Genomic DNA, 16063 nt, shown 5'->3' with positions numbered 1-16063 from the left:
AAGACACTAGAAAAAGAAAGGCAAATTAAACCCTAAAACTAAGAACGAGAATAATGTAATAACAAATAGTAGAAATCAAATATACCATGCTAAGTGAAATAAACTAGACACAAATGATTACATATATTATTCCGTTTACACAAAATTCAATGAAAGGCCAGAAAAAAAAAAGGGTACCGACCTAAAGTAAATGAGTGATTTTCACAGGCTGAGGCCTGAGGGAGCTGATTGCAAAGGGGAATGAGGGGGCTTCGTGTAGTGGTGGGAACGTTATGCATTACAGTGGTGGTGATCCAACTATATAACTTTGTCAAAGCCCAGCAAAATCTATAATTAAAATGGGAGATTTTTAATGTAAAATGTATCTCAATAAAACTGATTTTTTTTTTTTTTTTTTAAGAGACAGAGTCTTGCTGTGTCACCAGACTGGAGTGCAGGGGTATAATCTCTGCTCACTGCAACCTCCACCTCCTGAGTTCAAGCCGTTCTCTGCCTCAGCCTCCTAAGTAGCTGGGATTACAGGCAGCACGCCACCATACCCAGCTAATTTTTATATTTTTTAGTAGAGATAGAGTTTCACCATGTTGGCCAGAATGGTCTTAATCTTTTGACCTCATGATCCATGTCTCGGCCTCCCAAAGTGCTGGTATTACAGGCATGAGCCACCACACCCAGCCATGTTTTTTTTTTGTTTGTTTTGTTTTTTTTTTTTTGAGATGGAGTCTTATTCTCTCTCCAGGCTGGAGTGCAATGGTGCAATTTTGGCTCACTGCAACCTCTGCCTCCTGGGTTCAAGCAATTCTCCTACCTCAGCCTCCTGAGTAGCTGGGACTGTAGGTGTATGCCACCATGCCTGGCTAATAATGAAACTGGCTTTTAAAGACATATTCTAAGGACAAAAAAATATATATGAATAAAAATCCACTCTCATATAATGCGCTCTTAGTGAAAATGGGCCAATATCATCTATTAATAGTAACACATCACACGCCCTCCAGAGGAGGGAAGAGACTGATCAATAGAGTCCGAGAATCCCCTGGAGGTGGAGTTGGCACAGAGCAGGGTTCCTGCTTGCTTTGGATTCAGGGGTAAGTCAGTCATTTATTTCTATTCAGCAAATTAGCAGAGGGCTGGCCTCAGTTGTGGCAGGAAAGTGAAATTGAACAGGATGACCCTAAAGGACGTGTCCAGTTTGAAAAAGTAAAAATGAAAATGTTTAGCTGGTATCTAGATTTAGGGGAAAAAATTTCAAGAAATTTCTATCAGGTGGTAGAAAGTAAGACAAAATCTAGCGGCTGCCTGGTCATGATTTACAGATGATGAAAGAGAACAAAATTCTGCACAGTGGCTCAGGCCTGGAAAGTCAGTGGAGGCTAGGGTTTACTTTCTCTAGTATCAGAAATGTGTGGTTTCAAACTCACTGGGTTTTATTTTTCTTTTCTTAGCTTTTAGATAAGCCTCCTTTAGAAATTCTAGCCTGTCTCAGGGAAGAGGAGGAAAAGGAGAAAGGTAAAGGAGCTTTTGTCTATATTTGGACTGTCTATCAGGAGAGTATGTGGCCCTCAGGAGACAGACCAAGCCAGGGGCTCCTGTGTGCAAAGGCTAAGAGCCCCGCAGTTGAATAAATCAACAGTGTCCAGAAACACCATTTGCTGGCAGAGCTTGTTTTTTTCACGAGCATTTCCTTTCTGCTTTCTTCAAGTGCTTTGTTTCCTGTTTGTTTGGATAATGGTAGAAAGTGACCACATCAGGTTAATGCCATCATCAAGGGCATAGTTACTGTCAAAACAGTTGTTATAGTTGAATTGCGTTTCTCCTTCTAAATTCTTTTTTCTTTTTGAGATGGAGTCTCACTCTGTCACCAGCCTGGAGTGCTGTGGCATGATCTCGGCTTACTGCAACCTCCATCTCCCAGGTTCAAACTATTCTTTTGCCTCAGCCTCCCAAGTAGCTGGGACTGCAGGCGCATGCCACCACGCCTGGCCAATTTTTTGTATTTTAGTAGAGATGGGGTTTCACCATGTTGGCCAGGATGGTCTCAATCTCCTGACCTCCTGATCCACCTGCCTCGACCTCCCAAAGTGCTGTGATTACAAGCATAAGCCACCTTGCCCAGCCTCCCCGCAAATTCTTAAGTCCTAACTCCCAGTACTTTAGAATGTAAATGTGGAAATAGCGTCGTTGCAGATGTCATTAATTAACATGAGGCCAGACTGCAGTGGAGCAGGCCTCTAATCCAATATGACTGATATCTTTATAAAAAGGGAAAATTTGGAAGCAGACATCCTCACAGGGAGAACACATGTGAAGATGAAGGCAGAGATCCGGTGATGCAGCAGAAGCCAAGAAACACCAAAGACTACAGAAAACCACGAGGGGCTAGGAGAATGGCGTGACCAGATTCTCCCGCCAGCCCTCAGAGAAACCAGCCCTGCCCATATCTTGATGTAGGACTTCTAGTCCCCAGAACGGGGGGACAATCCCTTTCTGTGATTAGGCCACCCAGTGTGTGGTGCTTTGTTACGGCGGCCCTAGGAAACACATACAAGCTCTTCCGTGTCTTCATGCCTAGAGATCAAAGTGGTGGCCACTGAGCAACCTGGAGGGTGCAATATGAGATCCTTTCCTGCTAATGTAACCTGAATAGAGATCTCCAGAGCCCCCGAGAATGTGGTATTCACAATCGTAGAGAAAAGAAAACCAACGGGATGCAGAAGAAAAATCTTCTAAATTCACCTTCTTCCTAAAGTCCAGTTATCTTGCTTTTCAAAAGTTAGTTAATTATGGAACTAGTTTCTATCAGAGAGTGAGGAGATGGGCAACAGATAGAGTTAGAATAATAATAGAATCAGAATAACTGAGAAATAAAATCCACACTTTATAAAGAATTAAGAGTGTCCTTTTCTCTTGCAAGTTTACTTTCTGTATATCCTTCTATGTAGAAATAGTGTATTGTATCGTGTTGAAATGTGTGTGGTGTTTTTTTTTTTTTTTTTTTTTGAGACGGAGTTTCGCTCTTGTTACCCAGGCTGGAGTGCAATGGCGCGATCTCGGCTCACCGCAACCTCCGCCTCCTGGGTTCAGGCAATTCTCCTGCCTCAGCCTCCCGAGTAGCTGGGATTACAGGCACGTGCCACCATGCCCAGCTAATTTTTTGTATTTTTAGTAGAGACGGGGTTTCACTATGTTGACCGGGATGGTCTCGATCTCTCGACCTTGTGATCCACCCGCCTCGGCCTCCCAAAGTGCTGGGATTACAGGCTTGAGCCACTGCGCCCGGCCTTTTTTTTTGTTTGTTTGTTTTTTTGAGACAAAGTGTTACTGTTACATCCAGCCTGGAGTGCAGTGGTACGATCATAGCTCAGTGTAGCCTCAAACTCCTGGGCTCAAGCAATCCTCCCACCTCAGTCTCCTGAGTAGCCAGGACTGAAGGCACTTAACCACTGTGCTGGGTAACTGCTTTTTTCTTCTTAGAGACTGCGTCTTGCTATGTTGCCCAGGCTGGTCTCACTCCTGGCCTCAAGTGATCCTCCTGCCTCAGACTCCCAAAGTGCTAGGGATTATAGGTGTGAGCCACTGTGCCTGGTTGAATTTTAGCTGGGAAACAGTGAAAACATCTGCTGCATATTATTTACCTGTGACCTGACTACACATTCCAGAGCATTCTGAAACTCAGAATCTCATTAACTCTAAATATTACTCTAGGCCTCCTACTCTGCCCTTTGTAAACAATGAAGAAGGGAGCCCCAACAGGCAGACGTTTGAAAAGGTGCCTCTTACCTCCATGCTTGTGCTGAATGCTCTAGTAACTTTTGCTTTGATGGTTATAACTTGTCCAATTCTAGGGAAAAACAAAAAAACCTCAGTAGTTCTAGCACATTTCATTTTAGATCAGACTTAAAGATTACTTACATGCATGCCATAAAGCAGTTGCACCTTATCATGCTGATAACGTTCACGCATGGGAAATTCAGGTTAATGATAATGGAAAAAGACAATGCTTAAAAGCAAAGGCCACTCACTGTAAACCACACTTACGGTGTTAGCGGACCACCAGTATTGAAACAGAAAAGAGCCTTTGCAAAGGTAGTGTGCAACCTGACTCCAAATCTGCAACCAACACATACTGACTATACAGCAGCTGTTTCCCCAAGAGAAGTTAAGACAAATACACCAGCACATCTATACAGCTGATATTTTAAAATGTTAGTTAATACAAAAATGGACAAACATACGAAAAAGCAAGCAAGCAAATCCATCAGCTTCAACAGATTTGTATGGGCCCTCAGTGATGCCAGGTGGTCTACTCACTCCCTACTATTACTGAAACGTCAATCATGTAACTTGAAGTTGTTCCAGATCTTTTGTGTTAAGGCTCATCAGTCAGCTCTATTCCCTTCACCTTAGCAGAAGGTGAGAGGTTACCCAATAGAAGCCTCCTTGATTATTTTTCCTTAACTTCAAGGTTGAATTGCATTTGCACCTTTCTCTTTGCTGTTCTGTTTCAGGGAAAGAGGGATCTCTCAAGACCTAATCCTATCTTTACCAGTGCCCTTGGTCCCATCCTCTTGTGGCCCTGTTGCCTCCCTTGTTGGCTCTGTGTCATCAACTCTGTCCTCTTTTCTGCTTTTTTTTTGAGATACAGTCTCACTCTGTCGCCCAGGCTGGAGTGCAGTGACATGATGCATGCTGGAGTGCACAAGACTACATATTGAAATGTTATTTATAATAGCGAGAGACTGGAAACAATCTCAATGTTCATCAGTGGAGGACCAGTTGAATAATGCAGCGCACTCCACAATGGAGTACTAGGTAGCTATGAAAAGGAATGATGAATATCTAGAATATCTACTTACAGTTATGCCTAGTTTAATGATGGTGATGTGTTCTGAGAAATGCTTCATTAGGTGATTGTGTTGTGCAAACATCATAGAGTGTGCCCACACTCACTTGGATGGTATAGCCTTCTACACACCTAGGCTATATGGTATAGCCTATTGCTTCTAGGCTACAAACCTGTAGAGGATGTTACTATGCTGAATACTGTGGACAACCATAACATAATGGTATTTGTGTGTCTAAATATAGCTAAATTTAGAAAATGTTTGGTAAAAATGCAGTATTAAAATCTTTTTTTTTTGGAGACAAGAGTTTTGCTTTTGTTGCCCAGGCTGGAATGCAGTGGCGTGATCTTGACTCACAGCAACCTCCACCGCCAGGGTTCAAGCAATTCTCCTGCCTCAGCCTACTGAGTAGCTGGGAATACAGGCACACACCATCAAGCCCAGATAATTTTTTGTGTTTTTAGTAGAGATGAGGTTTCATCGTGTTGGCCAGAATGGTCTTGAACTCCTGACCTAAGGTGATCCACTCACCTCAGCCTTCCAAAGTGCAGGGATTATAGGTGTGAGCCACCACACCAGGCCAATATTAAAGTCTTATGGGACCATTGTCACTGACCAAAATGCCGCTATGCAGCACATGACTGCATATGGGTATGGAGTGATTTTCTAGATAGAAATACTGTATATTTTATAGTGTATATTTTATACACTACATATACTTTTATCCACCTCATTTTTATTTTAAGTGAAAAAAGGGAAGTGGAGAAAAGTATAGTGTGTTGAAATTTATTTTTAAAATAACATGGATACATATAAATATTTCTTTACATTAAAAAAAGGATAAGCCACAAAATAAATAAAATGGTTATACAGAGAGGGAGGGAGCTAGGTGGAAGGTAGAGAGGAGTTAGATTCCCCAGAGTGAAATAGGTCTGTTTTCCAGATTTGACTCTGGTACGTGTGGATATTTTAAACCATAAAACAAAACTAAATAAAAATAAAAGTCATTCCTACAAAATAAAAAGCAAATTAAACAAATGAACTTAAGAATGTATGAAGTCAGTAGCTTAACCATATGGAAAAGGATTATTTCAAGTGACTTAAAATTAGAGTGACTTGACTGTACAGGATGAGATACAGTTTGAGAAGGAAACTGCATAAATAATCTGAAATGACTTTCTCTATTCGTTAGTGACAATATTGGTACTGTTATTCTGAATCTAATTAATGTGTACATGTGTGTAAATACACATTAATTTGAATCAAATAAGTTTATGTCTTTAAATGTCAAGATATTCAGCATAAAATAAAAAATCAGAGATATGGACATAAAAATCAATTAAGTAAGACCATATCCTAAATTATTAGTTTATTAATATAAATGCTTTAAAAACACATAATTCCTAATTCCATCTGCTGAAAAGGCCGAGAACTAATGCCCATGCTGATGTGAGTGAGCACCTTGCCTGCCCGGGTTGTGGTCTCTACTTCTCATTTCTACTGCAAGGAATCAGGACTCTTGGAGAAATAATGGATTCCAAGTTTGTGGGGGCAAAGGTAAAAGATGAGCTGGAAATATTTCATACCAGAAGGCCAAGGAATTATTAAACACCTTTAACTCTGAGCTTTTGTTCAAGGGACTTAGGAATTAAACTGAAGAAGCTCCCACTGCTCAAAGAGGGGGCAGTCTGAGCTCCTGTAAGAATAATAACATTGGCCAGGCACGGTGGCTCACCCCTGTAATCCCAGCACTGTGGGAGACTGAGGCAGGTGGATCACCCGAGGTCAGGAGTTCGACACCAGCCTGGCCAACATGGTGAAACCCCGTCTATACTAAAAATACAAAAAAATTATCTGTGCATGGTGGTGGGCACCTACAATCCCAGCTATTTGGGAGGCTGAGCCAGGAGAATTGCTTGAACCTGGGAGGCGGAGACTGCAGTGAGCTGAGATCACGCCAGCCTGGGCAACAAGACCAAAACTGTGTCTCAAAATAAATAAGTAAATAAATGAATAAAAAAGACTGATGACATTGGTGAATTGTAACACATCAAATACATGAAAATCCATAGGTTCCTAATGAGTAAAGGGAAAGAGTCAAGCCTGTCTTTTCCTAGACAAACTTTTCCTCAGGATACTCAGGTCATTAGTGAGTGTTTCCCTCTAGAGAAGCATTCCAGAAAATACATGAAGAAGAAATGAAAGAATTAGCATATTACCATGTTTCCAACGTCTAATGACAGAATGGTTGTAGTCTATGATCATTAGATATTATATGCTCTTGACATGAGATGTTTGTACCGAAATATCACACCTTCATCAGCCGGGTATGGTGGCTCATGCCTATAATCTCAACACTGTGAGAGGCTGAGGTGGGTATAGATCACCGGAGGTCAGGAGCTCGAGACCAGCCTGGCCAACATGGCAAAACCTCATCTCTACTAAAAATACAAAAATTATCTGGGCATGGTGGCATGCACCTGTAGTCCCAGCTACTGCCTCTCAACTGAGGCAGAAGAGTTGTTTGAACCTGGAAGGTGGAGGTTGCAGTGAGTCAAGATCGCAGTGCCACTGCATTCCAGCCTGAGCAACAGAGCAAGACTCCATCTCAAAGAAAAAAAAAATCAAAACTTCATCATATTCAATTTTTAGAAGTAACTGTCAGATTGCAAGAAATACAAAAGACAGGAGAACACATTAATCAAGGTGGTAGTGAGCAAATACAGAATGTGTAAATTCTATAAGACAAATGACCAGGTTTCTTTAAAAAATAAATCGCAAGATAGAAGGAAGGGAAAGTTATATGTTAAAGCACACTTAAGAGACATATTGCCTAAACGGAATCCTGGTTTAATAAATCCTGTAAGACCTTCTAGTGGGACAGGATATGGAAGCAGAACAGTGAGACTGGTGATTCTGACCCTGTGCAGGCCTAAGCTAATGTATGTGTTTGTGTCATAGTTTTTAATAAAAAAAGTTTAAAAAGTGAAAAAACAACAATGAATTTTTAAAGTAGAAAATAGCTTATAGAATAAGGTAAGGACATAAAGAATTTTTTTTTTTTTTTTTTTTTTTTTTTTTTTTTTTTTTTTTTTTTTTTGAGATGGAGTCTCACTCTGTCACCAGGCTGGAGTGGAGTGCAGTGGTGAGATCTCGGCTCACTGCAGCCTCTGCCTCCCAGGTTCAAGCAATTCTCCTGCCTCACCCTCCTGAGTAGCTGGGACCATAGGTGCATGCCACCACACCCAGCTTTTTTTGGTATTTTTAGTAGAGACGGGGTTTCACCATGTTGGCCAGGATGGTCTCAATCTCCTGACTGCGTGATCCACCCACCTCAGCCTCCCAAAGTGCTGGGATTACAGGCGTGAGCCACCGTGCCCGGCCAAAGAAAAATATTTTCGTACATCTCTACAAAAGGCTTGTGTTTTAAGCTCAGTATTATTACAAAAGAACCCAAAAGATTTTTTTAAGTCTATAAAGTAAAAACCTTACAGTAAGCTAAGGTTAATTTATAATTAAAGAAAGAAAACTATTTTCATAAATGTAGTGTAGCCTAAGTGTGTGGTATTTGTAAAGTCTATGGTAGTGTTAGGTAGGGTCTCGGCCCTTCACATTGCTCAGCACTCACCTCACTGACTCATGCAAAGTAACTTCCAGCCTTGTAAGCCCCATTCATGGTAAGTGCCCTATACAGATGTACCATTTTTTCCCCTTTATACTGTATTTTACCATATCTTTTTTCTGTTTAGCTACGTTTAGATACACAAATACTTAGCATTGTGTTATAATTGCCTATAGTTTGCAGTACAGTAACAGGCTGCAAGATTTGTAGCGTAGGAGCAACAGGCTATACCCCGTAGCCTAGGTGCGTAAGAGGCTGCATTATAGAGGTTTGTGTAAGCACACTCCGTGATGTTCGCATAGGATGAAATCATTAGTGATGCATGTCTCAGAACGTAGCCCGTCATTAAGTGATGCATGCTGTATAGACTGAAATATTTATAGATGATGCTTGAGATTTTCTTCAAAACAATCCAGGCATGTGGAGGAGTGTAGAGAGGTATTGATAAAGTAGGAGTGTCTGTGGGTTGATTATCGCTGCAGCTGGGGGTGAAGGGTTCTTGGGATACACTGTACTATCCTCTCTCATTTTATAGGTTGGTGCAAAAGTAATGGTGGTTTTTGCAATTACCAACCTAAATATGCATGTTTGAAATGTTTGTGTATCTTGAGATTTTCTGCAATAAGAGATGGTAAAGCACACAAGCACTTTCACACATAAAATGTTTTCCATAATTTACTCTCTCTACGCAGATGAATTAGTGTTTACCTAACAACCTAATGATGAAATTCACCATCATAAAGATTCTCATTATCCGTAATAATTCTTCTAGTAGAGGAAGGAGACTTTAATAATTGGCTTATACTGGCCAGGCATGGTGACTCACGCCTGTAATCTCAGCACGTTGGGAGGTCAGTAGGCAGATTGCTTGAGCCTAGGAGTTCGAGATCAGCCTGGACAAAATGATGAAAAAATATATATCCAAAAAAAAATTAGTCACATGGGCATGGTGGTGCAGGCCTATAGTCCCAGCTACTTGGGAGGCTGAGGCAGAAGGGTCACTTGAGCCCAGGAGGAATAGGTTGCAGTTAGCTGAGATCATACTGCTGCACTCCAGTATGGGAAACAGTGAGACAATTTAGAAAAAAAAATATATATATATGTATATATATATATATATATAGTTATAGTTATAGATGATGCTTGGGATTTTCCTCAAAACAAACCAGGCATCTGCAGGAGTGTAGAGAGGTATTGATAAAGCAGGAGTGTCTGTGGGTTGATTATTCCTGCAGCTGGGGGTTATGCCTTACACCACAATGCATCTAAGGCTGAGAACTATTTCTCCACAAAATTAAGACTGTGAAGGTATACTTAGAGTGTTTGTTATAAGTAGGCCCTGTCATTATTTTTTTTTACTTACTTAAATTGGGTCACATGTTATTTAATTAAGAAACAAGATCACTACCGCTGCATGAATAAGCTCCGGTGCACCCGTACATGTCCCAAATGAACCAACAAACCCAGGAGAAAGGAGTGATGGAGCTGTGTCACTTACTTAGCTGTCTCCTCAAACTGTATGTCATCCACCGAGGCTGTAACACAGGAAACTCCAGCGTGTTTCTCAGCTTCAAAAAATACAGAAAAAGGTGCTGCTTTAGTGGCGACATTAGAATATTTCAGGATAAGGGAAAGGAATGAAATGTATGTGCATTGATTTTAGTCACCCAGCCCTCATTCATCACAGTACCACTGTACCCACACTTTCACGAGCTTCTCTGCTCTGTTTTCTACTGCATGGTAATTACTGCGCTTTATCCTAAATTTAAACTTACATGATCTTGTAGTTGAAATTCAATACCAATATCCAGCAAATCTTGCTACTGAAATAGCAATTTTAGTAAGTTGGTGATGACTTTAAATATTTTATCAGGTGCTATCCTTCTTTTGTTTTCAAATCAAAGCATCACAGGTGTATCCACTTGCCCACAGAACCAGCAGCAGAATCTGTTTAAATGATTTAACCACTGTAAGCTTTGAGCAGTATGGGAAACCCTGAGTCATCCCAAATCAAAGAGGATCTTCGCTGGGTATCAGAGAAGAAGAGAGAGATGGGCACACAGTAGATAGTCAATATTTATTTTATTATTACCAAATTTATGCCAAATTCAGCATGCATTAATTAGGTTTAAAATTCATTTGTTTTTCTGTTCTGAGATTGGATAATTTCTGTTGATGTATTTTTGCATTTGCTTTTTTTTCAGCCACGTCCATTCTGCTGGTAAGCCTGTCCATAGACTTTATTATTTTAGACACTATATTTTTCAGTTCTGGAATTTCCATTTGGCTTAAAAAAAAAAAGTTTTTATTACTTTCCAGAAATGTACTACCTTTTCAACCTATTTTTTTCTTTTTCTTTTGAGACAGAGTCTCATTCTTTCGCCCTGGTTGGAGTCCAGTGGTACAATCTCGGCTCACTGCAATCTCCACCTTCCAGATTCAAGTGATTCTCCTGCCTCAGCCTCCCGAGTAGCTGAGATTACAGACGACTGCCACCACACCCAGCTAATTTTTGTATTTTGAGTAGAAACAGAATTTCACCATGTCTCAAACTCCTGACCTAAAGTGATCCACACAGTCTCCAGCCTCCCAAAGTACTGGGATTACAGCAATGTTTATTATCATATTTTTCATTACATTCTTGAGCCCAGTTATACTAGCTGCTTTAAAATTCTTGAAGCTTAATTCCAGCATGAGGGTTATCTAGGGATGAGTCTCCATTTATTTGTCTTTTCTCTTAAGAATGAATCATGTTTCCCTTTGTATGTTAAGTAATTTTGGATAATATCCTAGCCATTGTGAGTGATCCATTATAGAAACTGTGTTTCTCTGAAAAGTGTTGGTTTTGTTTTTGTTTTTTAAAGCAAGCAGTTAACTTGACCAAACTGAAACTATAATTCTGTTTATCTAGAGATGGGAACAACTATTTTCAGTTATTTTGACCTCAGCTAGGAGGTTTGGAGTCCGTCCTATGTATACATAATTCAAGATTTGCCAGATACCTGGGCAAAGATTGTGGATAGATTTTAGGGCTCTGTCTCTCTGGCTCCTTCCTTTCTGGAAGTTTCCCTTTCATAGTTCAGTAGCTGCGCTTTTCCCAAACCCTGTCTTTGGGCTCTTCAAACCAGCAAGCCTGTGGGTTTTCCATCAGAACTATAGCTGGGGGAAGACTGGCATTTCCTTTCAGGCTTAAAATCATTTAAAAAACAAAAACAGAAAGAGCCAGAACCATTCTGTTCTTTCATGTGTGAGCTTTCAAGCGTTCTAAGCCTACTTTTGTTCACTTTTCACTTGCCTTAAGTCCTTTTTAGTGTTTTGCCCAGAGTTTATAATTATTATCTGTGGGAGATTAACATGTTAGAAAAATCCTTACTACCCTTGGTGAAGAAAAGAAAGAAAAATGAACAAAACATACGACATGATCAGATTAGCATCTTCAAAGAATACTTTGAAGCAGTGTGGAGAGAAGACCAGAATGAATGAAGACCACTTTGGAAATCGCTGCTGAAGTCCGCAAGAAAGATGATGATAGCTTGGATAACATGGTTGCTTTGAGGGTGCAGCAAAGCGGCTGGATTTCACAGATTCCTTTAGGGGCAACATCGATAGAACTTGGCCCATGCATAGAGTATATGAAGGCAGAAGTAAGGTGGAGAGAGAGATATCAAGGATGACTCCTAGACTTTTGACTTGCTCAACTAGATGAGTTGGGTGGCACTCCAGAGACAGTAAACCCTGGAAAAGATTCACAAATAGAAAAACGTGTGCATGAGATGTTCCAAAATAATACATGGATGTGTGGGATAGAGGATTACTCAGACGGCTTCAAGCCTTTAGACTTCAGGGACTGGAAAAATAATAGGGCCACGGACAGAAGTGAGGATAGTGAGAATATTTCGTCTTCCTTTAAATATTGAGAAGACATTTTGGAATCCAGCAGTGCCTAGGGGTCATAGCAATGCCTTGGGGCCATGACTGGGATCGCAGTAATGGAGCTAAAGAGAAATGCTGGCCTATAAAAAACTCTGAGAAAATGCCAGAGAAATCAGTCTTGTATTACTACACAGATTCAGTTACACATTGGCTAAATCATGTCCCCTGCTGATGTGGAGCCTCTGATCACCATAGAGTGTTTAACATGGGCATTATTCATGCTTACCAAACCAAATTTTTCATACAGGTTTTCTTAATATTAGTAATATTGATATTGTTAATTATTAATATTACACTACTAATAGTAACCTAACTACTACGGTATGGAGTAATTGATTGTCAGTTGGATCTTTCCATGGTCCGGGTTTCCAAAGATGTCAGGCCATAGAAATGACGACAACCGCAGGTGGGCCACTGTTTCTCCATCACAAGACAGAGGCACTAAGCAAGGTAAATAAAAGTCACTGCAGTTGTCTCATAACGCATTCAGTTGCCTTGGAAATAGGCATCATTATTATTAGCAACCGCAATGGTTTCTATATTGTTTCTTTTTCCTACGTGTGCATTAATTTTGTATTCATGTTTCCATTATTACGTTAATATAACCAATGTCAAATCCTGTTTCAAAACAAAAAACAAAACAAAAAAACAAAAATGGACTGGGCTCGGTGGCTCACGCCAGTAATCTCAGCACTTTGGGATCATGAGGTCAGGAGATCGAGACCCGGCCAACATGGTGAAACCCCGTCTCTACTAAAATACAAAAAATTAGCCAGGTGTGGTGGTGCGCGGCTGTAGTTCCAGCTACTCGGGAGGCTGACGCAGGGGAATCGCTTGAACCTGGGAGGTGGAGGTTGCTGTGAGCCAAGACTGTACCATTGCACTCAAGCCTGGGTGACAGAGCAAGACTCCATCTCAAAAAACAAAAACAAAAACAAAAACAAAACAAAAAAATCAGGCTTAAACAAGTCATTGATTTCTCACAGTTGTGGAGGCAGGGAAGTTGCAGATGGAGGTGCTTGCCTATTAGGTCCTAGTGGAGGGCCCTTTTCCTGGCCTGTGGATGGCGTCTTCCTGCTGTGGCCTCACAAGGCAGAGAGATGAAGCTCTCTGGTGTCTCTTCTAATAAGGACATTAAATGTATGGATGGTGCCAGGATTCCACTCTGACGACCTCATCAGCCTTAATTCTTCACTCCAAAAAATACAACCACACCAGGGGTTAGGACTTCAACGTATAAATTTCGGTGGGTAGCATGGGGGCATAATTCAGTCCATAATCAATGTTCTTGCCATTTTTACTGTCTCTCACAGGAACACTGTGTTTCCCAGAGACTACATAAGGGTGTGGTAGCAACACGGTGAATGCAGAACCAGGTCTGAGAAGTCAGCAATCCTCCACTAACCAGGCCTTAGAGAGACTCACCAGGATGTAATCCAGACACTCCTCTCACTACACTTTTGTTCTTGTCGAAAATAGTTATTTTTTAATTAAAAAGGTTATGTTAATGTGTAGTCCATTTCTTTTTTAAAAATAAATTTAAAATACTAAATTTCCAATATGGTAAATATGACACAAATAACCTAAACAAAAGCTGGCTGGGTGCAGTGGCTCGCGCCTGTAATCCCAACACTTTGGGAGGCTGGGGTGGGAAGATTACTTGAGTCCACGAGTTTGAGACCAGCCTGGGCAACATAGCGAGGCCCCATCTCCACAAAAACAAGGCGAAACAAAAACACCCGAAAAATGAGCTGGTCCTGGTGGTGTGTGCCTGTGGTCCCAGTTACTCTGGAGGCTGAGGTGGGAGGATCGATTTAGCCCAGGAGGTCGAGGCTGCAGCATGCCCTGGTGGCGCCAATACATTCCAGCCTGGGCGACAGTGAGACTTTGTCTTAACAACAACAACTAAACAAAAAACCCTGCAAACGCTCTCTGGGCTCCCCATTTATTTCATGAGATGAAGGAGTCCTGAGACCCACACATTTGGGAACCGGCGGTCTCGGTCATGCCCCGCGCGGGTGCACTGTCGCATCCTCCCTGCCCCTGGTTGCGCTGGGCTCAGCTCTGCAAGTCCCTTCCTCGCCTTCCTCCTCCGCCCCGCGCCTCCCCGCAGCCCCGGCGCCCGCTCACCCGCCAGGCAGGCGGTGGTGTCGATCCACTTGAGCAGCTGTCCGGCGCTCAGCTCGCCGCGGGCAGTGGCGTGCGCAGGCTGGATGGCCTGGCTCATGAGCACCTCGCCCGGCGCCTGCCGCTCCATGGCCGGGACAAGAGCGCGAAGCCCTCGGCCCCCGAAACCCGGCCATGCCCGCTCCACCCGCCCCGCCCCGCTCCAAAGGGCGCAGCCCAGCCCGCCCGGGCCGCGAACCCCTGGCCCTCCTACTGCTGGGTGCTCGGAGCGGCAAGTGAAGAGGCCCGCAGTGTCGCCGCAGGACTATCGCGAGGGGGGGCGAAGGCCAGGGCTCTCGGCTCTCAGGAGAAGCCCGGGAAATGCGCAGGGGCGGGGGGTGCTCCCGGGTAGAGGGGGCTGGCAGCGCGGCTCCTTGAGGGCCGCGGTGCGAGGAAACAAGACGTGGCCGGGCACCGCCCTGGCCAAGGGGATGGGGAAACACTTATCAGCCTGGGGAACTTGGCGGCAGGGGGCGGCAAGAACGAATAGAGCTCATGGTCTCTGGAGAACGTAAAGCATTTGCTTTAGAAACTGATTTTAGAGTATTTGATGTTTGTTGCATTGGCTTCCTGGCTGTTGGCTGTCAGGCAGAGCAGGCACTCCCTACACGAGCCCTAGTTCAAAATCCACCGTCTGATTCTTGGGAAATTATAATGGCTCCAAAGATCATTTTGTTACGAAATTGCTCCCACTGCCGCACAAACCTTACAGAAGATGTATTTAGGTGCATCAGTCACGCAACAAGAGAAAGTAACATTTTTATTTTTATCTAGCGAATTTCAGATTAGAAACTGTCACCCCTGAGGCAGGAGATTGGCTTGAACCCGGGAGGCGGGGGTTGCAGGAGGCGGAGATCGCGCCATTGCACTGCAGCCTGCAGTGCAAGACAGAGCTTGAGACCCCCGTCTTAAAATACAAACAAACAAACAAAAAACCTGTCACCTTGTTACTAATGGTCCCCACAAATCCCAAAACAATCTTGTCTTAACGGGAAACAAAATCTAGAACATTCGACAGGCACAGAGGCTCAGGCCTGTAATCCCTGCACTTTGAGCAGCCGAGGTGGAAGGATCGCTTAAGGCCAGGAGTTCAAGAGCCTGCACAACACTGTGAGATCCCGTTTCTATCTTAAAAAAATCTAGAACATTCAATGAGAGGTTTTGTACTCAGCTTTTGACATACTGAAGCGGTTACACTTTCTAGAGCTCCTATCAGTGACTGTAGAAACGGTGTCTCCAGAAAACCTCCAGCATCTAAGGGATTGGTCGATGTCTGACCGTCAGGGGAGGCTGCGCCAGGAAGCACATTTTCGATGGAGAACTGGAAAGCTGGAGACGTGGCGCAGCGTCCAGGAGAAGTGGAGCAAGCAGCTGAGCTGATGGGAGCTGCTAAGCCACCCGGATCACAAGCTGGAACCCAGGGCTCTTGACTGTCCAGAATAGCACCAAGAAACCTAGCCGACTCTCACGAATTGGGGTATCTTTTCATCGTTATACC

At 42.7% G+C, this 16063-nt stretch overlaps 1 protein-coding gene across 6 annotated transcripts in view; it reads right to left on the bottom strand.

Moving 5' to 3' along the window:
• ACOT12 (acyl-CoA thioesterase 12) overlaps positions 1-14974 on the bottom strand; it is a 57765-nt gene extending 42791 nt beyond the window's left edge. The window contains exons 1-3 of one of the 6 annotated variants that reach the window (XR_005580056.2): positions 14530-14974; positions 9965-10034; positions 3781-3841 (exon numbers count right to left, since the gene is read on the bottom strand). Coding sequence is in view for 2 of the 6 variants with exons in the window: in XM_074384241.1 (XP_074240342.1) it covers positions 3781-3841; positions 9965-10034; positions 14530-14656 (258 nt within the window). In the remaining 4 variants the exon portion in view is untranslated. Of the gene's footprint in view, positions 1-3780; positions 3842-9964; positions 10035-10241; positions 10415-14529 lie in introns of those variants that run through there. The other 5 variants (XM_074384241.1, XM_039472156.2, XM_074384242.1 and 2 more) reach the window with 5 other exon arrangements.
• Positions 14975-16063: the final 1089 nt, after the last annotated feature.

Source organism: Saimiri boliviensis, chromosome 1 (genome assembly GCF_048565385.1).
Source record: "Saimiri boliviensis isolate mSaiBol1 chromosome 1, mSaiBol1.pri, whole genome shotgun sequence".
NCBI lineage: Eukaryota > Metazoa > Chordata > Mammalia > Primates > Cebidae > Saimiri > Saimiri boliviensis.
Note: the sequence above shows the minus strand (reverse complement) of the source record. Positions and strands in the feature narration are given on the sequence as shown.